The sequence below is a fragment of the Hyla sarda genome, chromosome 5 (genome assembly GCF_029499605.1).
Source record: "Hyla sarda isolate aHylSar1 chromosome 5, aHylSar1.hap1, whole genome shotgun sequence".
In the NCBI taxonomy this organism is placed as follows: Eukaryota; Metazoa; Chordata; class Amphibia; order Anura; family Hylidae; genus Hyla; species Hyla sarda.
The window spans coordinates 74,724,803-74,742,164 of NC_079193.1; the positions used below are offsets into that span (position 1 = coordinate 74,724,803).

At 42.7% G+C, this 17,362-nt stretch overlaps 1 protein-coding gene across 6 annotated transcripts in view; it reads left to right on the forward strand.

The window, feature by feature from the left end:
• Window positions 1-17,362, forward strand: part of SP4 (Sp4 transcription factor) — a 75,055-nt gene that overhangs the window by 37,907 nt on the left and 19,786 nt on the right. For all 6 annotated transcript variants that reach the window (XM_056519712.1, XM_056519711.1, XM_056519708.1 and 3 more), the window contains exons 3-4: window positions 3,331-4,885; window positions 16,986-17,214. In XM_056519712.1, coding sequence (XP_056375687.1) covers window positions 3,331-4,885; window positions 16,986-17,214 — 1,784 coding nt within the window. The remainder of the gene's footprint in view (window positions 1-3,330; window positions 4,886-16,985; window positions 17,215-17,362) is intronic.

Here is a 17,362-nt window from a genome sequence, read left to right on the forward strand (position 1 = left end):
CAGCTTTTACAAAACTACAACTCCCAGCATGCAACCAATCACGGCTCAGCTTTCAGGTCTTGAACAGTTCTGGTAAAATGAAAGCTGAGCTGTGATTGGTTGCTATGGACAACAAAGACTGTCTTACTATTAGACGCTTTTTGATCATCTCAGTGTTTCCCCAACTTGTAGATCTTCATTCTACTCTTTTCTGGAGAGTCTTGGGTTAGAGACTAGAGATGAGCGAACTTAGTCAATTCGATTCGTCACGAACTTCTCGACTCGGCAGTTGATGACTTTTCCTGCATAAATTATTTCAGCTTTCAGGTGCTCCTGTGGACTGGAAAAGGTGGATACAGTCCTAGGAGACTCTTTCCTAAGACTGTATCCACCTTTTCCAGCCCACGGGAGCACCTGAAAGCTGAACTAATTTATGCGGGATAAGTCATCAACTGCCGAGCCGAGAAGTTCGTGACGAATCGAATTTACTGTAAGTTCGCTCATCTCTATTAGAGACTACTGCTTTAGATCGGTGTTCTGCAACCGGAGGACCACCAGATGTTGCAAAACTACAACTCCCAGCATGCCCTCTGGAGAGCCAGGGATTGAAGACTATTGCTTTAGATCAGTGGTCTCCAAACTTTGGTGGACCTTCAGATGTTGCAACAAATACAACTCTCAGCATGTCCTGACAGCCAATGTTGCAAAACATTAGATCATTGCACTCTAGCTGTTTTCAAACTACAACTCTCAGCATGCAACCAATCAGGGCTGAGCTATCATAGGTTAAACAGATTTGTTAAAATGAAAGCTGAGCTCCGATTGTTTGCTGTGGACAACAAAGGCAGTTTTTGATCATGTCAGTAATCCACAACCCAGTGGCTTTGCTAGCTGTTGCAAAACTACAACTCCCAACATGCCACAGGTTAGGAAAAAGTGGTTTAGGCAATAAGGCATTGGCTGGTTGATATAGGCAACAGTGGCACTTTTTGTCTGGACTGCTGTTTGCCATTATATTGGGCCTCATATCTTAAAGGGGTAGTCCAGTGGTGAAAAACGTATCCCCTATCCTAAGGATAGGGGATAAGCTTCAGATCGTGGGGGGTCTGAGCGCTGGGGCCCCCCACGATCTCTCTGTATGGGGCCCCGGCTCGCTGGCCAGATAGCGGTTGTCGACCTCCGCACAAAGCGGCGGCCGACACTCCCCCCTCAATACATCTCTATGGCAGAGTCTGAGATTGCCAAAGGCAGCGCTCCGGCTCTGCCATAGAGTTGTATTGAGGGGGCCCTTCAGCCGCCGCTTCGTGCGGGGGTCAACATGCCCTCTTCCTGCAGGCTGTCGGGGCCCCGTACAGGAGATCGCGGGGGCCCCAGCGGTCGGACCCCCCGCGATCTGAAACTTATCCCCTATCCTTAGGATAGGGGATACGTTTTTCACTGCTGGACTACTCCTTTTAAAACTGTCTTTGTTGCCCATAGGAACCAATCAGAGCTCAGCTTACATTTTTAATAGACAGTCTTTGTTCATATTATTTTTCGAACCTGTGGCTCTCCAGCTATTGCAAAAATGCAATTCCAATTATGCCCTATGGGGCCTATTTGTATCAACTTAACTACACTTATCTACAATCCACAGAAAAGGTGATCAGTATGTGATCAGTGAGAGTCCAACCTCTGGGGCCCCAACCAGTAAAAAGAATGTGGGTCCCCTTTCCCCCCCAATATGCATAGTACAGTAGTTCATATGTCTGCACTGCTCCATTTAAAAGGGGTGCACACAACCTATGTTCTCATCATTGGTGGGTGTTCCAATAGTTGGCCCCGCATCAATCAAACACTGGTGGGAAAACCATTGACTATGATTTTTGACATAGAAATGCAAAACAATCGGTCCAGTTGATTTTAACGGGAGATCGGGTGAGAAAGAAGTGAACGATCAGTCTAAAGCTCCCATTGAAAAGCTTTAGGACAGGACTACCCCGCATTGACCACCGCACGGAGAACGCTGCACACAAACAGGGTATTTATCACGTGGCCTAACAGGTTTGACATTTGGCTCACAAGCCAAGGCCCACAGCCATATTGTATTTACACCTGTAAATGTCTCCATGTCTCTGCTCAGGGGCCACATTTTAGCAGAATTAAAGGGGTATTCCAGGAAAAAAAACTTTATATATATCAACTGGCTCCAGAAAGTTAAACAGATTTGTAAATTACTTCTATTAAAAAATCTTAATCCTTTCAGTACTTATGAGCTTCTGAAGTTAAGGTTGTTCTTTTCTGTCTAAGTCCTCTCTGATGACACGTGTCTCGGGAAACGCCCAGTTTAGAAGCAGATCCCCATAGCAAAACTCTTCTAAACTGGGCATTTCCCGAGACACGTGTCATCAGAGAGCACTTAGACAGAAAAGAACAACCTTAACTTCAGAAGCTCATAAGTACTGAAAGGATTAAGATTTTTTAATAGAAGTAATTTACAAATCTGTTTAACTTTCTGGAGCCAGTTGATATAAGTTTTTTTTTTCCTGGAATACCCCTTTAAGGTTAGAAGCTTAGGACTCACTATGCAGCATAAGGCCTGTATTTTGTTATAACCATTTAATGGGAAAAAGACATGTTACACACATCTAAGACCAATTTCACATGGGCGTATTATGGATGCATTTTTGCATCTGTGTTATGGTCGCTAGTCCCGGCTCAGCCGCCCATCTGATGACAGGTGTTAGTTTTGGTCATCAGACCCATGGACGGGACTTGTAGCCATAATACAGAAGCAAAGTTGTAAATACAACATGAACAAAGGGTCCTATAGGAAGGATACACATCTGGTTTGACATACGGTCCAATATTTCCTGACTATCAGGCCAATAATAGAGTTGTGTAGGGGGCGCTAGTTAGTCATTATCCATCACATGAGCAGAATAATCAGTACTTTAGTTCTTAAGAAAAAAAAAAGGCAATGCAAGTGGCACAGGCAATTGACCTCTGGTCATGGATATGAGTACAGCATTTTAGTATCTCTGGCACTCTCCTAGACAAGTCTGGGTCCTGTACTGGAGATCAGACACTGATTCCCTACCCTATGGATAGGGGATACTTTTTTTAAGGGCTGGAATCTCCATTTAAATGCTTTGTTGTGACAGGTTGCATCATAATCTTTACTTTTTAAGCAAATATTTGTATGCCACTGGCTTCCTGCATGTGCAAGGTTGCAGAAACAGTTACAGGGACAGAAGCCATTTCTGAGAATACGACCGCTTCCTGTCAAAGATCTGATGTTAGATGTGTCAGATGGTAACACCCTTTCTATCTTTAAATCCTCCCTTTTTTTTTTTTTCTTTTTTTGACTAGGACTCGCAGCCCTCTCCCTTGGCTTTACTAGCTGCAACCTGCAGTAAAATAGGAACGACAGGGGAAAACCAAGGTGCTGGACAGCAGCAGATTATCATAGATCCCAGCCAAGGTTTGGTTCAACTCCAGAATCAACCACAGCAGCTGGAATTGGTGACCACTCAACTGGCCGGTAGTGCTTGGCAGATAGTGGCGGCGGCACCCCCTGTTACTAAAGAAGGCAGCATAGCACAACAAGGAATTTCAATAGCTGCTAGTACAGCAACCTCATCAAATAGTAACAGTGAGAACGCATCACCTACGAAGTCTAAACCAAGCAGTTCTGCCCCCACCCCGGGACAGTTCCAAGTTATCCAAGTGCAGACCCCTGGTGGAAATGTTCAGTACCAGGTCATCCCACAGATTCAGACTGTAGAAGGCCAGCACATTCAGATCAGTCCAGGGAATGCCACTGCGCTGCAAGATCTACAGGGTCAAATCCAGTTTATTCCTGCTGGTAATAACCAGGCCATCATCACGGCTGGCAACAGAACAACATCTGGAAATATTATTGCGCAAAACTTGGCAAATCAAACTGTTCCAGTGCAGATCCGTCCTGGAGTGTCAATCCCATTACAGCTGCAGACCATTCCTGGGGCTCAGCAAGTAGTGACCACCTTACCCATAAACATAGGAGGAGTGACTCTAGCCTTGCCAGTGATAAATAGCGTAGCTGCTGGAGGAAGTTCAGCACAGATCGTTCAGCCCTCAGATGGCGGAGTTACCAATGGAAATCAGCTGGTATCCACACCCATCACAACTTCCTCTGTCAGTACCATGCCTGAGTCTCCCTCCTCCTCCACATCCTCAACCTGTACAACCACTGTGTCTACGACTCTGACTAGCAGCGATACGCTTGTCAGCTCAGCTGAAACAGGCCAGTTCACCAGCACTGCGGCAAGTAGTGAGCGTGCCCCAGAAGAATCCCCAGCCTCTGTCACCGAGGCTGAGAGCCAGAGCAGCGGTCAGCTGCAGGCAAACGGACTCCAGAATGTGTCCGAACAATCAAACTCTTTGCAACAGGTACAAATTGTAGGACAGCCTGTCTTACAGCAAATCCAGATCCAGCAGCCTCAGCAGCAGATCATACAAGCCATACCACAGCAGTCATTTCAGCTTCAGTCAGGACAGACCATACAAACTCTCCAGCAGCAACAGCTGCAAAATGTTCAGCTCCAAGCATTAAGCCCAACCCAGGTTCTCATAAGGGCCCCGACATTAACCCCTTCTGGTCAGATCAGCTGGCAAACCGTGCAGGTGCAGAACATTCAGAGTCTTCAGAACTTACAGGTCCAGAACGCTGGCTTACCGCAACAGCTAACCCTTACCCCCGTGTCCACAAGCAGTGGTACGACAATTGCACAGATTGCACCGGTTACGGTAGCTGGAACTCCGATCACGCTCAATGCTGCCCATTTTACATCTGTGCCTAATCTCCAGACAGTAAGCGTTGCAAATCTCGGTGCAGCGGGAGTCCAGGTACAGGGAGTACCAGTCACAATTACAAGTGTTGGAGGTATGTGAAAGGATTAAAAACCAACACTTTGAAACCTTTGTAAGTCTCACAGAATATTTTATATGTGTAATGGTCGTAATGTATAGAAAGTATATTTTCTACTTGCTGGCTATCCTGTGTAGACCCTAGATGGGACTATTGGTATTGTGTGTGTATAACAGGCCGAGTGTTACAAGATTATTCAGGGTTTAGGATATTCTTTTTGATCTCTATATCATACATCCAGGAGACTCGTCTGTTACATGGTACATGTGGAAGCAGAAATTAAGTACGAATTTCTCCTGCTTTTAGAGTTAAAAATTACTTGCTAATATCATATGCAGTATAGAAAATGGAACTTTTTTTTTTGTTGTTTAATTTGTACTTCTAAAAAAAAAAAAAAAAAAAAAAAGAGAAGTGAGGTCGCCAACCATCAGAATAGTGGAATGTATGCAGTGGAAGTTCTGCTGTGTGAATGGAATTGTACATAATGTGCGCAGAATTTTACACAATTTTGCTTGGAAATTCTGCTGTTTGAACATGGCCTAAGGCAGTATTTCCCAACAATTTTCGGCGTAGGAAATATTGTCAACGTAAGGCTAAGTTTCCACTTTTTTTTTATTTTTTCTGGCATTTTTTGGAATACTGCCACTGCAGTTTTTGACCCAAAGCCAGAAGTGGATCCATAAGGGAGGAGAAGTATAAGTCCTTCCTTTATTATATGTCCTGTTCCTTTTGAATACACTTTTGGCTTTGGCTCAAAAACTGCAGTGGCAGCTATCCAAAAACTGCCAGAAAAAAACCCAAGTGGAAACAAATAATGGCTAAAAAAGAATCAATGCACAATACCTATTGCACATATCTGTTGGTTATGTAGATTATAGGGCTACTATATGCAGCAACTCACAGATGATGTCTTCTCTGATTGGAGTCATTTACTTTTTTTCTCTTCTACATCTGGCCTGGGTCATCATTAATATTTTTTCCAGCCACAACTCATCACTGCAGAATCTGTCACACAAACATATTAGACTTTGCTCTTTTCCAGCATTATCCTCCCCTTTTCCCCTCCAAATGCCTCCAGCCTTCCCCACATACATAAACCAAACCTCCAGCCTCCCTCAAATGTCTCCAGCCTTACACACAATATGCCTCTAGCCTCCCCCCACCTTACACACAATGTGCCTCCAGCCTCCCCACTTTTGCCTTCAGTCTCCCAGCCACCCCCACCACTATTGCCTTCAGCCTGTCACCCACCACTATTGCCTCTCTCTGCAATGCCTCCAGACACCCCCCTCCTCAGCAGTTACTGCGCTAAGGTGAGACATATGTGGTATAAAATACAAAATGTACAAATTTTTATTTTTTTAAATAAACTAAAAACTGATGTATGTATTAGTGGTGCACTACAATAAAAATTTGGGGTTTGGCTTAAAATGACTTGCCCAACCCACCTAAATGTAGTATTAGTTTTTTGGGATCAGCTGCAGAGCCATAGGCTGTGTCGGCATGCTGAAAGTTGTAGTTAGGTATAGTTAGCTAAATACTAACTCCCAGCATGCTTTGACACAGCCTATGGCTCTGCAGCTGTCCCGTGCGGTGGAGGCGTGAGGAGTTCAGGCTATACTAGAGCATTACCGGAGCCAGCAGTGTGTGTGTGTGTGTGTGTGTGTGTGTGTGTGTGTGTGTGTGTGTGTGTGTGTGTGTACAGTGGAGAATACATGAAGGTGACAGGTTTCTATTACCTGCCAGGCTGCAGTGCATGCACGCCATACCCCTGTACAGCTCCCACATCAGCGCCATCCCCAGGTCCTTGTGGCCTTGTCCTCCTCTGCTAGGCCAGGTGCTTTCACATAAGAGCGGTTGAGGGTTGAGCCTAGCTGAACGGATCCTGGGATACAATACATATAATAGGAATCATGCTTTAACCCCCATAGCCCAGTGTAAACATGTAAGGGTGGGGTAAAACCTTTTGACAGGATCCTTTTTAAAGGGAACCTGTCCTAGGTTTAACCCTCTAACGCTGTTTACACTGGGCTATGGGGGGTGGATGCATTATTCCTATGATATGTATTGTACAGGCTGGGCCATTTATATGGATACACCTTAATAAAATGGGAATGGTTGGTGATATTAACTTCCTGTTTGTGGCACATTAGTATATGTGAGGGGGGGTAAACTTTTCAAGATGGGTGGTGACCGTGGCGGCCATTTTGAATCCAACTTTTGTTTTTTCAATAGGAAGAGGGTCATGTGACACATCAAACTTATTGGGAATTCCACAAGAAAAACAATGATGTGCTTGGTTTTAACGTAACTTTATTATTTCATGAGTTATTTACAAGTTTCTGACCACTTATATAATGTGTTCAATGCAACCTTCTTCTCCCACTCTTCACACACTGATAGCAACACTGCAGGAGAAATGCTAGCACAGGCTTCCAGTATCCGTATACACTGCTATATACAACTATATACACCGCAGGAGAAATGCTAGCACAGGCTTCCAGTATCCGTATACACTGCTATATACTACTATATACACCGCAGGAGAAATGCTAGCACAGGCTTCCAGTATCCGTATACACTGCTATATACAACTATATACACCGCAGGAGAAATGCTATCCGTATACACTGCTATATACTACTATATACACCGCAGGAGAAATGCTAGCACAGGCTTTCAGTATCCGTAGTTTCAGGTGCTGCAGAATGGGCAAAACAAAAATTGGAACAGGACCCTCAGTTTACGCAGAAGATTTTGTTCAGCGATGAGGCAAACTTTTATGTGAATGGTGAAGTTAACAAACAAAACCCCCGCTATTGGTCTGACACTAACCCACATTGGATAGATCCCTCCAAGACTGTTGGAACACAAACATTTATGGTATGGTGTGGTATATTGGGTACAAAGATAGTGGGGCCATTCTTCATCAATGGAAACCTCAAGGCCACTGGGTATGCAAAATTGCTACATGATGATGTGTTTCCCTCTTTATGCACTGAAGCTGGCACGTTCCCTGAGTTTTTCCAGCAAGATGGTGCACCACCACATTATGGGTGTCAGGTCCGAGCATTCCTAGATGAACAGTTTCCTGGAAAGTGGATTGGTCACCGTGGGCCAGTTGAATGGCCCCCAAGGTCTCCCGATCTGACCCCCTTAGACTTTTATCTTTGGGGACATCTGAAGGCAATTGTCTATGCTGTGAAGATACGAGATGTGCAGCACCTGAAACTACGGATACTGGAAGCCTGTGCTAGCGTTTCTCCTGCGGTGTTGCTATCAGTGTGTGAAGAGTGGGAGAAGAGGGTTGCATTGACAATCCAACACAATGGGCAGCACATTGAACACATTTTATAAGTGGTCAGAAACTTGTAAATAACTCATGAAAGAATAAAGTTATGTTAAAACCAAGCACATCATTGTTTTTGTGAAATTCCCAATGAGTTTGATGTCACATGACCCTCTTCCTATTGAAAAAAGTTGGATTCAAAATGGCCACCATGGTCACCACGCATCTTGAAAAGTTTCCCCCCTCACATATACTAATGTGCCACAAACAGGAAGTTAATATCACCAACCATTCCCATTTTATTAAGGTGTATCCATATAAATGGCCCACCCTGTATAGCAGGCTTGTCTTGCAGTCCTCCTGTCGGACATATTGGAGGCCTTTTGCACACAAGTCACGGCCTCGACAGTAGGCCACACCCCCAATAGTCGATCATTTTTGGCTGCTGAAAATTCAGTGCAACCCAATACGTATCTGAAAGAAAATCTTTTATCTGTATTTTTTGGCAAGCACTGCAGACACTGTTGGCTAGCTTTTGTAGCATAAAAGTGAAATGTACCTTTCCTAGAGTGGAGGATGGTTGCCAAACTTTTATTTTTCTTCCAAGTGGAGCAGAGCTGCTCCAGTACCACAGCCTAGCACTCCTCTTTACTCCTCCTCACCTTTTACCTTTTAGCGCCCCCCCCCCCCCCCCCCCTTGACTGAAGACAGGCAAGGTGGTGTGGTAGGATGTGGCACTTGAGCAGCTCTGCTCTGCCTTCTTGACACTTGGATGAGAAATAAAAAGGAGTTTGGCAATCATCATCTGCTTCAGGAATGGTACAGCTTATTATACCCTAACAGCTATCCAACAGATTCCTTTTTTTTTTTTTTATAAAGTGTACTTTCTGTATATCAGGTTTGTTTACAAGTTAACACCCACTGTGCCAGAGCATATCAATAGCACTGTACCCAAGGTCAACCAGTGGCATTGCATGACTTTGCCCATGTCTGCAGTTTCATGATAAAGTAAAAATCCAATTGTTACGTTTTTTGAGTTGCATACCTCCCCCTAAATTGCTGACAAACACAGGTATAACATTACCTAGGAGTTTGTGCTGCAATCTTGGGTAAGATTGCAGAGCAACGCATTGCAGTTCATATGTCTGTAGAGCCCCATTGTAAAGAAACAACCGTGGTTGAAACAGGTACTTTTGGATTATGTTTTTTAAAGGTATGAAATTTGGTTTAAAAAGTAACCTAAATATATAACCTAGTTACAGATCATGATCTAGAAGTGCTCTGAGGTATTGATGTAGCAGAGGTGAGTCTCATTTGGCATATCATATTAGTGAGTGAGCATAGGCAAGGGCTTCACCTGACCTAACCATTTGTATACAGGCGTCACAGTGTCCATACTAAAGCACCTGCAAAGAGATTCACTTTCTCCAGGCCTGGGATTCTCCAGATGTTTACACCTTTTTCTTCTAGATTTCTATAATGGTGATGTCTTATTCTGGATTTTCATTTGGTCTCCCATGTCATAATAAAAAAAATAAAAAAATAAGTCCTGGGCAATGTTTTCGCCATAAAGGGGTACTCCGCTACTCAGCGTTTGGAACAAACTGTTCTGAATGCTGGAGCCGTCGCCGGGAGCTCTGTAGACTTGCATTGAGGGGGTGGAGCATGACATAATGGCGCAGGGCTATGACATCATGAGCTCCCGGTCCCGGTTAAAACCAACTGTTCCGAAGGCTGAGCAGCGGAGTATCCCTTTTAAGAACACTTTGAGGTTGTAGTAATAACAAAGAAGAGCCTTAGCTTTATAAGACATGTCATAAGGGATGGAGCTAGCATACTTGTTCAGTGAATGCTTTGACCAATTACAATTCCTTTTGCTCAGATGCAAATGCCAGGTCATGTGTCTGAGGCGGATTCAGGTGCATTCCTATCAAAAGAACATAACTATTTGAGATAGGACTATCTGCCGCTTATTTTACTACTAGTTGACTTATAGATAGCAAAATCCAATGCTGTAAATCTGCTGCAAAATATGCACGTGTGAACATAACCTACTTCAACCTAAAACACTTACACCCTTTCCACGGGATGGGGGATAAGTTTTGGGCAATGGGAGGAGGGCCAACCACTGGGACTCCCCGTGATCCTGAGAATGGGCGTTAGAGTCTCGCCTTGGAATGAAGTGATGAGTCGCGCATGTGCACTGCCACTCACAGACAATGGAACATAACCCTGTTCAGCACTCAGCTGTCTCCAACAGCTCTATAGACAATGAATAGAACAGTGGTGCGCCTGTGCAACTCGCCACTCCATTCTGACGCAAGATTCTGGTACCCATTCTTGAGATCTCAGTGGTTAAGTGAAACCCCACTGTTGGACCTCCCTTTCATCTTACACGTTTTGCCTTATCTGCCTGTCATCTTGCACTTATCCTATATCAACAAGAAGAGGATATGTGTTGAAATACTCCTTTAATATTAATCAGCAACCATGCAACTCACAGTAAAAAAAATTATAAACTGGACAGTATACCAATGGATTCAACTAATGGTTGAACTATTGTAATATGAATCCAGCCTTACCTTCCTCGCTCCTGCAACTTCTGAATAAGTCCTAAAGTTAAAGCCACAAGTATCGGCTGTGCGCTGGCCAATGTGCAGTTGGTATGTAGGAGAATCGGCGCCTTCTTGCAGTTCTTTAGCAAAGTGGCTGCATCCCTACCGACCTGGCTGGAAAAGTTCTCATAAAATATCTAAACCACATTCCACCTCTTAACGTCTTATAATGTGACAACGCCAAGGAAGTATGGAGATGTGAGATGAGCCCACTCCATACTTGACAGATGCTGGCAGTTTCAGGTCGTGTCCACACTGCTAAATTTATGCCCTAAGTTATTATGGGTAAAGACTCTGTCAGCAGCAGGCACTGCTGTGGTGGTGCTAACATTCGCCTCTCCATAAGCAATTCGATCCAGGTGGAATTCCGCCAAAATAACAAACTTGGTTGTAGTCTTGGCAGGTCTTGAATATCTGCTGCAGAATTTTCTGCCTCAGAAATTGAGCATTGTGAATGGTGCAGCAGAATCCAGTTGAAGACAATAAAGTATCCCCTCATGACTAAGATGGTATAGATATGTTAATGGATTTGCAGTGGACACTTTCATGGGGTTGAATGACCCTCTTAAATGTCTGCCATGATAATCACCCTGGGTCCAACACCCTGGCAAACAATTTGTCAGAGGAAGCTCTGGCTAGCCAGGCACTTCCCAGTAGCCACTTCTGCAGGAGAAGTGTATTACACGGCAGCTATTTAGATGGATAACGTTCCCTTTACTACAAAGAGTGCTTGAGTCCACCAGAACAGGAGTTGCTAGTACATTTTGAGACTCCATTATTGAACTCAACTAGTGGGACCTCCATGATGTCTATAGAGGTGGATACGGACATGGGTTATCTTCTTGAGACTAAGAGGGAAATATATTTCCAAAGGTGCTATTGATGAAATTTTTACCAGATGTTGGAAACAACCCAAGTCATCCATTCATACAAAGAAACCAAACTAATAAGTTCAGAAAGTAGTGTGTAATAATGTGCAATGACATGGGAAAAGTATTGGACACACATACTGCGATCTAAGGGTACGTTCACACGCGCAGATTTTTTAGCGGGTTTTCCGCTGCGTATTTGAAAGTGGGCGGGCTCTTCTCGGCTGTCCGTAGCAGATTTTCCGCGGTGGAATTGACGCTGCGGAAAATCCGGCACATTCCCTACTGACTTCAATGGGGCTTGCGGCGGATTTTCCGCAGTGTACATTCCGTCCTGGAAAATCGGCTGCGGACAGCCGAGAAGAGCCCGCCCACTTTCAAATACGCAGTGGAAAACCCTCTAAAAAATCTGTGCGTGTGAACGTACCCTAATACTTCTAGACGCCACCTGTATGGAGAAACTTGTCGCATCAAGACGCCTTCTGTATGAAGAATTTAGTGTCATGCGTTGATCTGGTGGGATTTTGGTCCATTCTTTCACACAGTCTTTAAAGAACATTTTTCTTCTAAATCAACTGGTGTCAGAAAGTTTTAAACAGATTTGTAAATGACTTCTATTAAAAAATCTTAATCCTTCCAGTACTTATCAGCTGCTTATTGCTCCAGAGAAAGTTCTTTTGTTTTTTTATTTATTTTCTGTCTGCCCACAGTGCTCTCTGCTGACACTTCTGTCCATTTCAGGAACTGTCCGTAGCAGGATAGGTTTGCTATGGAGATTTTCTCCTAATTTGGACAGTTCCTAAAATAGACAGAGGTGTCAGCAGAGAGCACTGTGGTCAGACAGAAAGGAAGTTCAAAAAGAAAAGAACTTCCTCTGTAGTATACAGCAGCTAAATACTGGAAGGGTTAATATTTAATTAACTTCTATTATTTAATAGAAGTAATTTTACAAATCTGTTTAACTTTCTGACACCAGTTTATTTAAAAGAAAATGTTTTCCGGTGGAGTATCCCTTTAAGAAAGAAGAGCCTACCTGTACACTTTGGCAGCCTGGAGCAATCGAGCACCGATAACACTGATCAATGCTATGCTATTGCATAGCATTGAACAGTGTATGCAATCTGAAGATTGCATGTAAAAGTCCCCTATGAGGACTATGAAATAGTGTTAGGAAAAAAAAAGTGTGATTTAACCCCTTCCCTAATAAAAGTTTTAATTCTACCCCCCCCCCTTTCCAATTACAAACCAAATATGTCCCCCTTTCCAATTACAAACCAAATATGTAAACAAAAATAAACAAATGTCCAAACTATAAAAAATATAACGTTAATTAAACTGCACAGTCAATGGCAAATACATAAAAAAAATGCCAAAGTCCAGAATTGCTTATTTTTGGTCACTCTTTGTACCCTAAAAAAGTACCCAAAATAAAAATAGTACTGATAAAAACTAGAGATCACGGTGCAAAAAAAGGAGCCCTCCCGTATACGGAAAAATAAGTTATAGGGGGTCAGAAGAGGACATTTTTAAGTATGCAAATTTTCGTACAATAAGTTATTTTTCAAAAGAAGTAAAAAAATGTAAAGGGGTTCTCCGGTGCTTACACATCTTATCCTTTGGATAGGGGATAATATGCCTGATCACGGGTGTCCCGCAGTTGGGGACGCCCGTGATCATGCACGCGGCACCCCGTTTGTAATCAGTCCCCGGAGCGTGTACGCTCCCTCCCGTAGCTATCACGCCCCCTCCCGTAGGCTTGCATTGAGGGGCGGAGCGTGATGTCACACGCCGCTGGCCCTGTAGTCACTCGTAATCAGACCCGGAGCGAACACGCTCCGGGGACTGATTACAAATGGGGTGCCGCGTGCATGATCACGGGCATCCCCAGCTGTGGGACTCCCGCGATCAGGCATCTTATCCCCTATCCTTTGGATAGGGGATAAGATGTGTAAGCACCGGAGAACCCCTTTAAAAACCTATATAAGTTGGGTATCATTTTAATCGTATGGATCTACAGAATAAAGATAAGGTGTCATTTTACCAAAAAGAGCTCTGCGTAGAATCGGAAGCCCCCAAAAAGTTATAAAATGGCTTATTTTTGCCCCCCCCCAAAAATGTATTTATATTTGGTTTCACTGTAGATTTTGTGGCGAATATTTGAATGACTTTACAAAGTAAAATTGGTGGCGCAAAAAAACAAGTCCTTATATGGGTCTGTAGGTGCAAAATTGAAAGTGTTATGGTTTTTAGAAGGTGGCAAAAACAAAAGTGCAAAAATGAGAGAACCTGGTGTCCTGAAGGGGTTAAATCTTGAAGGTTTCGTAGGCCTCTTCTATGAATCATAATCTTCTATACTTTCCATTTTCATTAGATTTGTAATGACATTTAAGTTAGATAATTTACTGGGCTATTCTAGAAGCTTCCTTGGCTGTGCGTTTGGGATCATTGTCATGCTGAAATGTCCTCCCTTATTTCATCTTTACTATCCTGGTAGATGGCATCAGATTTTTGTGGTCAAGAATGTCTTTTTATCCTTCCTTTAATTATGTGTTTACCAGTACCATTTGCTGGAAAGCCGACCCACACCATGATCCCACATCCAAACTTCACTGTTGGTATGGTGTTTTTAGGGTGATGTGCAGTACCATTTCTCCTCCAAACATGGTGTATATTATGGCATCCAGACAGTTCGATTTTGTTCTCAGCTGACCACACTATATTCTCCCAGTATTTCACTGTTTTTTCCAAATGTTGTTCAGCAAACGTTACACGATCTTCACCATGTTTTTTAATTCAGCAATGAGTCTTGCGTGGTGAGTGTGCATACAGGCCATGGCGGCGGAGTGCATTACTTACTGTTCTCTTTGAAACAACAGTACCTGCTAAAATTCCATGTCCATTTGATGCTCTCCACAAGTGATTCTTGGCAACTCTTCTGATATATTCTTTTCATTCCTCTGTCAGAAATCTTGTGAGGAGCACCTGGTCGAGGCAAATTTATTGTGAAATCAATGCCTTTCCACTTCCGTATTATGGCCCTAACACTAACTGGAACATTCAGAAGCTTAGAAATGCGCCTGTAATGAACGCCATTATGTCTTGCAACAATTAGCTTGTGCAGGTCTTGTATGACACCTTGGAAATGAGACCTGATAGATTTCAGTTGTTGCCTTGGCTTTCCATGCCCTTTTGCACCTCCTTTTCGGTGTTCATTACTTTTTCCCTGTGTCATTTCACATTACACGCAACCTTAATTTCTAAACCTATTTGTTTTTTATTTTATTTTATTTATTGATGTATAGATTACTTGGGTTCTTACAATGTCTAGTAAAAGTTTTCTGTCAATAGCACCTTTTTGTAAATATTTTTAGTGAGAAAATTGGTGACGTGTTCAATACTAATTTTACCCGCTGCTTATATTTAGATATATATCTTGGTCTCTTTGTTCAGTATATTCAGTATATCTTGTCATTTATCGATTTGAAATCCTTTGATATTTCAATGCCTAGGAGTACAGTGGGCGGTCCTATCATTGAGCGGCACAGTTTACTGTACAGTGTTCACTGCACTTACAAGTTATACTGAATCTTTCTCCACAATGATTAAAGCTCCCATTTAAATAGTCCTTGTCATTAATATCATGCATCCTTCCATCACTGTGTCAAACATGTCAGTTACAAGATGACATGTGAATACATTTAAGTTAGAGTACCTGTCACCAAATAAAACGTTTAATATAGTGTTCTTTGTGTAATTAGCAGACACATTCACTTGTGTTTAAAATTATCAACTTAAATATGTTTAAAATGTAATAGGAAAAACAGCCACTAGGTGGCTTTGTTCTGTTTCCTGCCACAATTAATGCAGTGAGTTTGGTCTCCTCCTGGTCTGGCAGGAGTCCAAACTCAGGAAATGTTTCTTTGCATTGAGCCTGATTTTCGTCTGCATAGAGCCTCACTGAAAGCTGCACAGAGCTTGGGATCTTGTATTTATCACAGCACTGCAACCATGTGAGGTAGAAGTGGTTCCTCAACAGGGTTCAGTGATGTCATGCCACAGCATTTTCCTGCTTTTGAACGTTTTTTTTCTTGCATTTATTTTTGTTGTTGTTGTTGTTGTTTTTTGCCTTTTGAGTGGAAATTGCATTTTTTTTGGCCCCTGTTCCATGATTGTAGTAGTAGTTCCTGTACTAATAGACATATCGCCCCAGGTGTCACTCCTGACACCCGATGCGATCATCTATAATATAGCAGAGATGCGGAGTGGCTCTATACAGCGCTCGCATCTCTGCACTATACTCTGGGCCGGCCAGTGATGTGAATAGAAATTCACATCACTCATTCATATTTTCCACCCAGAGTGAGGATTGGCCGGATGGTGGCAGCCTATCACCGCTCTCAGTGGAAAATATGATTGTGTATATATGTCAGTGCAGGGGACCATAGAAGAGCGGCCGCCCACATCTATACATTGTACAGGAGGATCGCAATGGGTGTCAGAATGATAGGTACTATTACTCCCAGCATGGAACAGTGTGTTCCATGCTGGGAGTAGTAGTACTACCTAAAAAATAAAGTGAAAAACGCACACTACATTTTTATTATTGTCTGCTACATTTTTAGTGCCCTGCCCGCCTACATAAATTGATCCCTGTTTTTAAAAATTTATAAAAATTTGGTTATAAAAAAAAAATTTGTCAGATACAATTTTTTTCCATCACTGTATCTTTTTATTTTTTATTTTATTTTTTTTATGGTACCCTCCCTACGAAATTTTATTAAAAGCCATCTCCATCACTTTTTTGGATCACCAAAGTCCAAAAAAGAATAAAAACCGCCTGCAAAAACACCAAAGTTAAAACCCACTTGTCGTTTTTCTTGACGTTTTTTTACTCCCATAGACTTTTATGGGGAAAAAACGCCAAGATTTCAGGGAAAAAAACGCCATAGGCTAAACATGCTGCGACTTGGCAAAACCGCTAAGGAGCTGAAAAAGAGTGAAAAAACGCCAAAAAGATAATAAAAAAAAGCCAAACTGAAAAACTCAAAGTGGAAAGAATTTTGTGATTTCTTATTGATTTACAGCTAACATTTGGCCGCATGGGGGCCGTTTTGGGAAAAACTCACAAAAAAATAAATTTAAAAATAAAAAAACAAGTAGAAACTTAGCCTAAGGGTGGGAGGAGTGTTAGGAGTAGTTAGGGAACATAGCCTGAGTTAGTTTATAGCTTTTTATTTTAAGAAAAAAAACTGGAATACCTATTGGCCAGGATGTTCTGTTTTCTAAAAACTACATTGATGCTTTTTACAATATTACATTGTGTTTTGATTTTGCTGCTTCAGGTCAACAACAAGGAGCAGAAGGAGTCAAAGTACAACAAGCTACCATAGCACCTGTGACGGTTGCTGTAGGCGGCCTTGCTAATGCTACCATTGGTGCAGTCAGTCCTGACCAGATAACTCAAGTGCAGCTACAGCAGTCCCAGCCATCATCCGACCAGGAGGTGCAGACAGGAAAGAGGTTAAGAAGAGTTGCATGTTCATGTCCCAATTGTAGGGAAGGAGAAGGAAGGTATGTAGCTTAAATGTTGAATTGTACGTCTTTCTCATGGCCGCTGACCATGCCCTCTTATCTCTGCTTACATTTTACTATTGTATAGCTCCTAGCCCAAACCCTTTTTTCCTGTCAATGGTAGGTGTTTGGTATGCACCATTTTGAT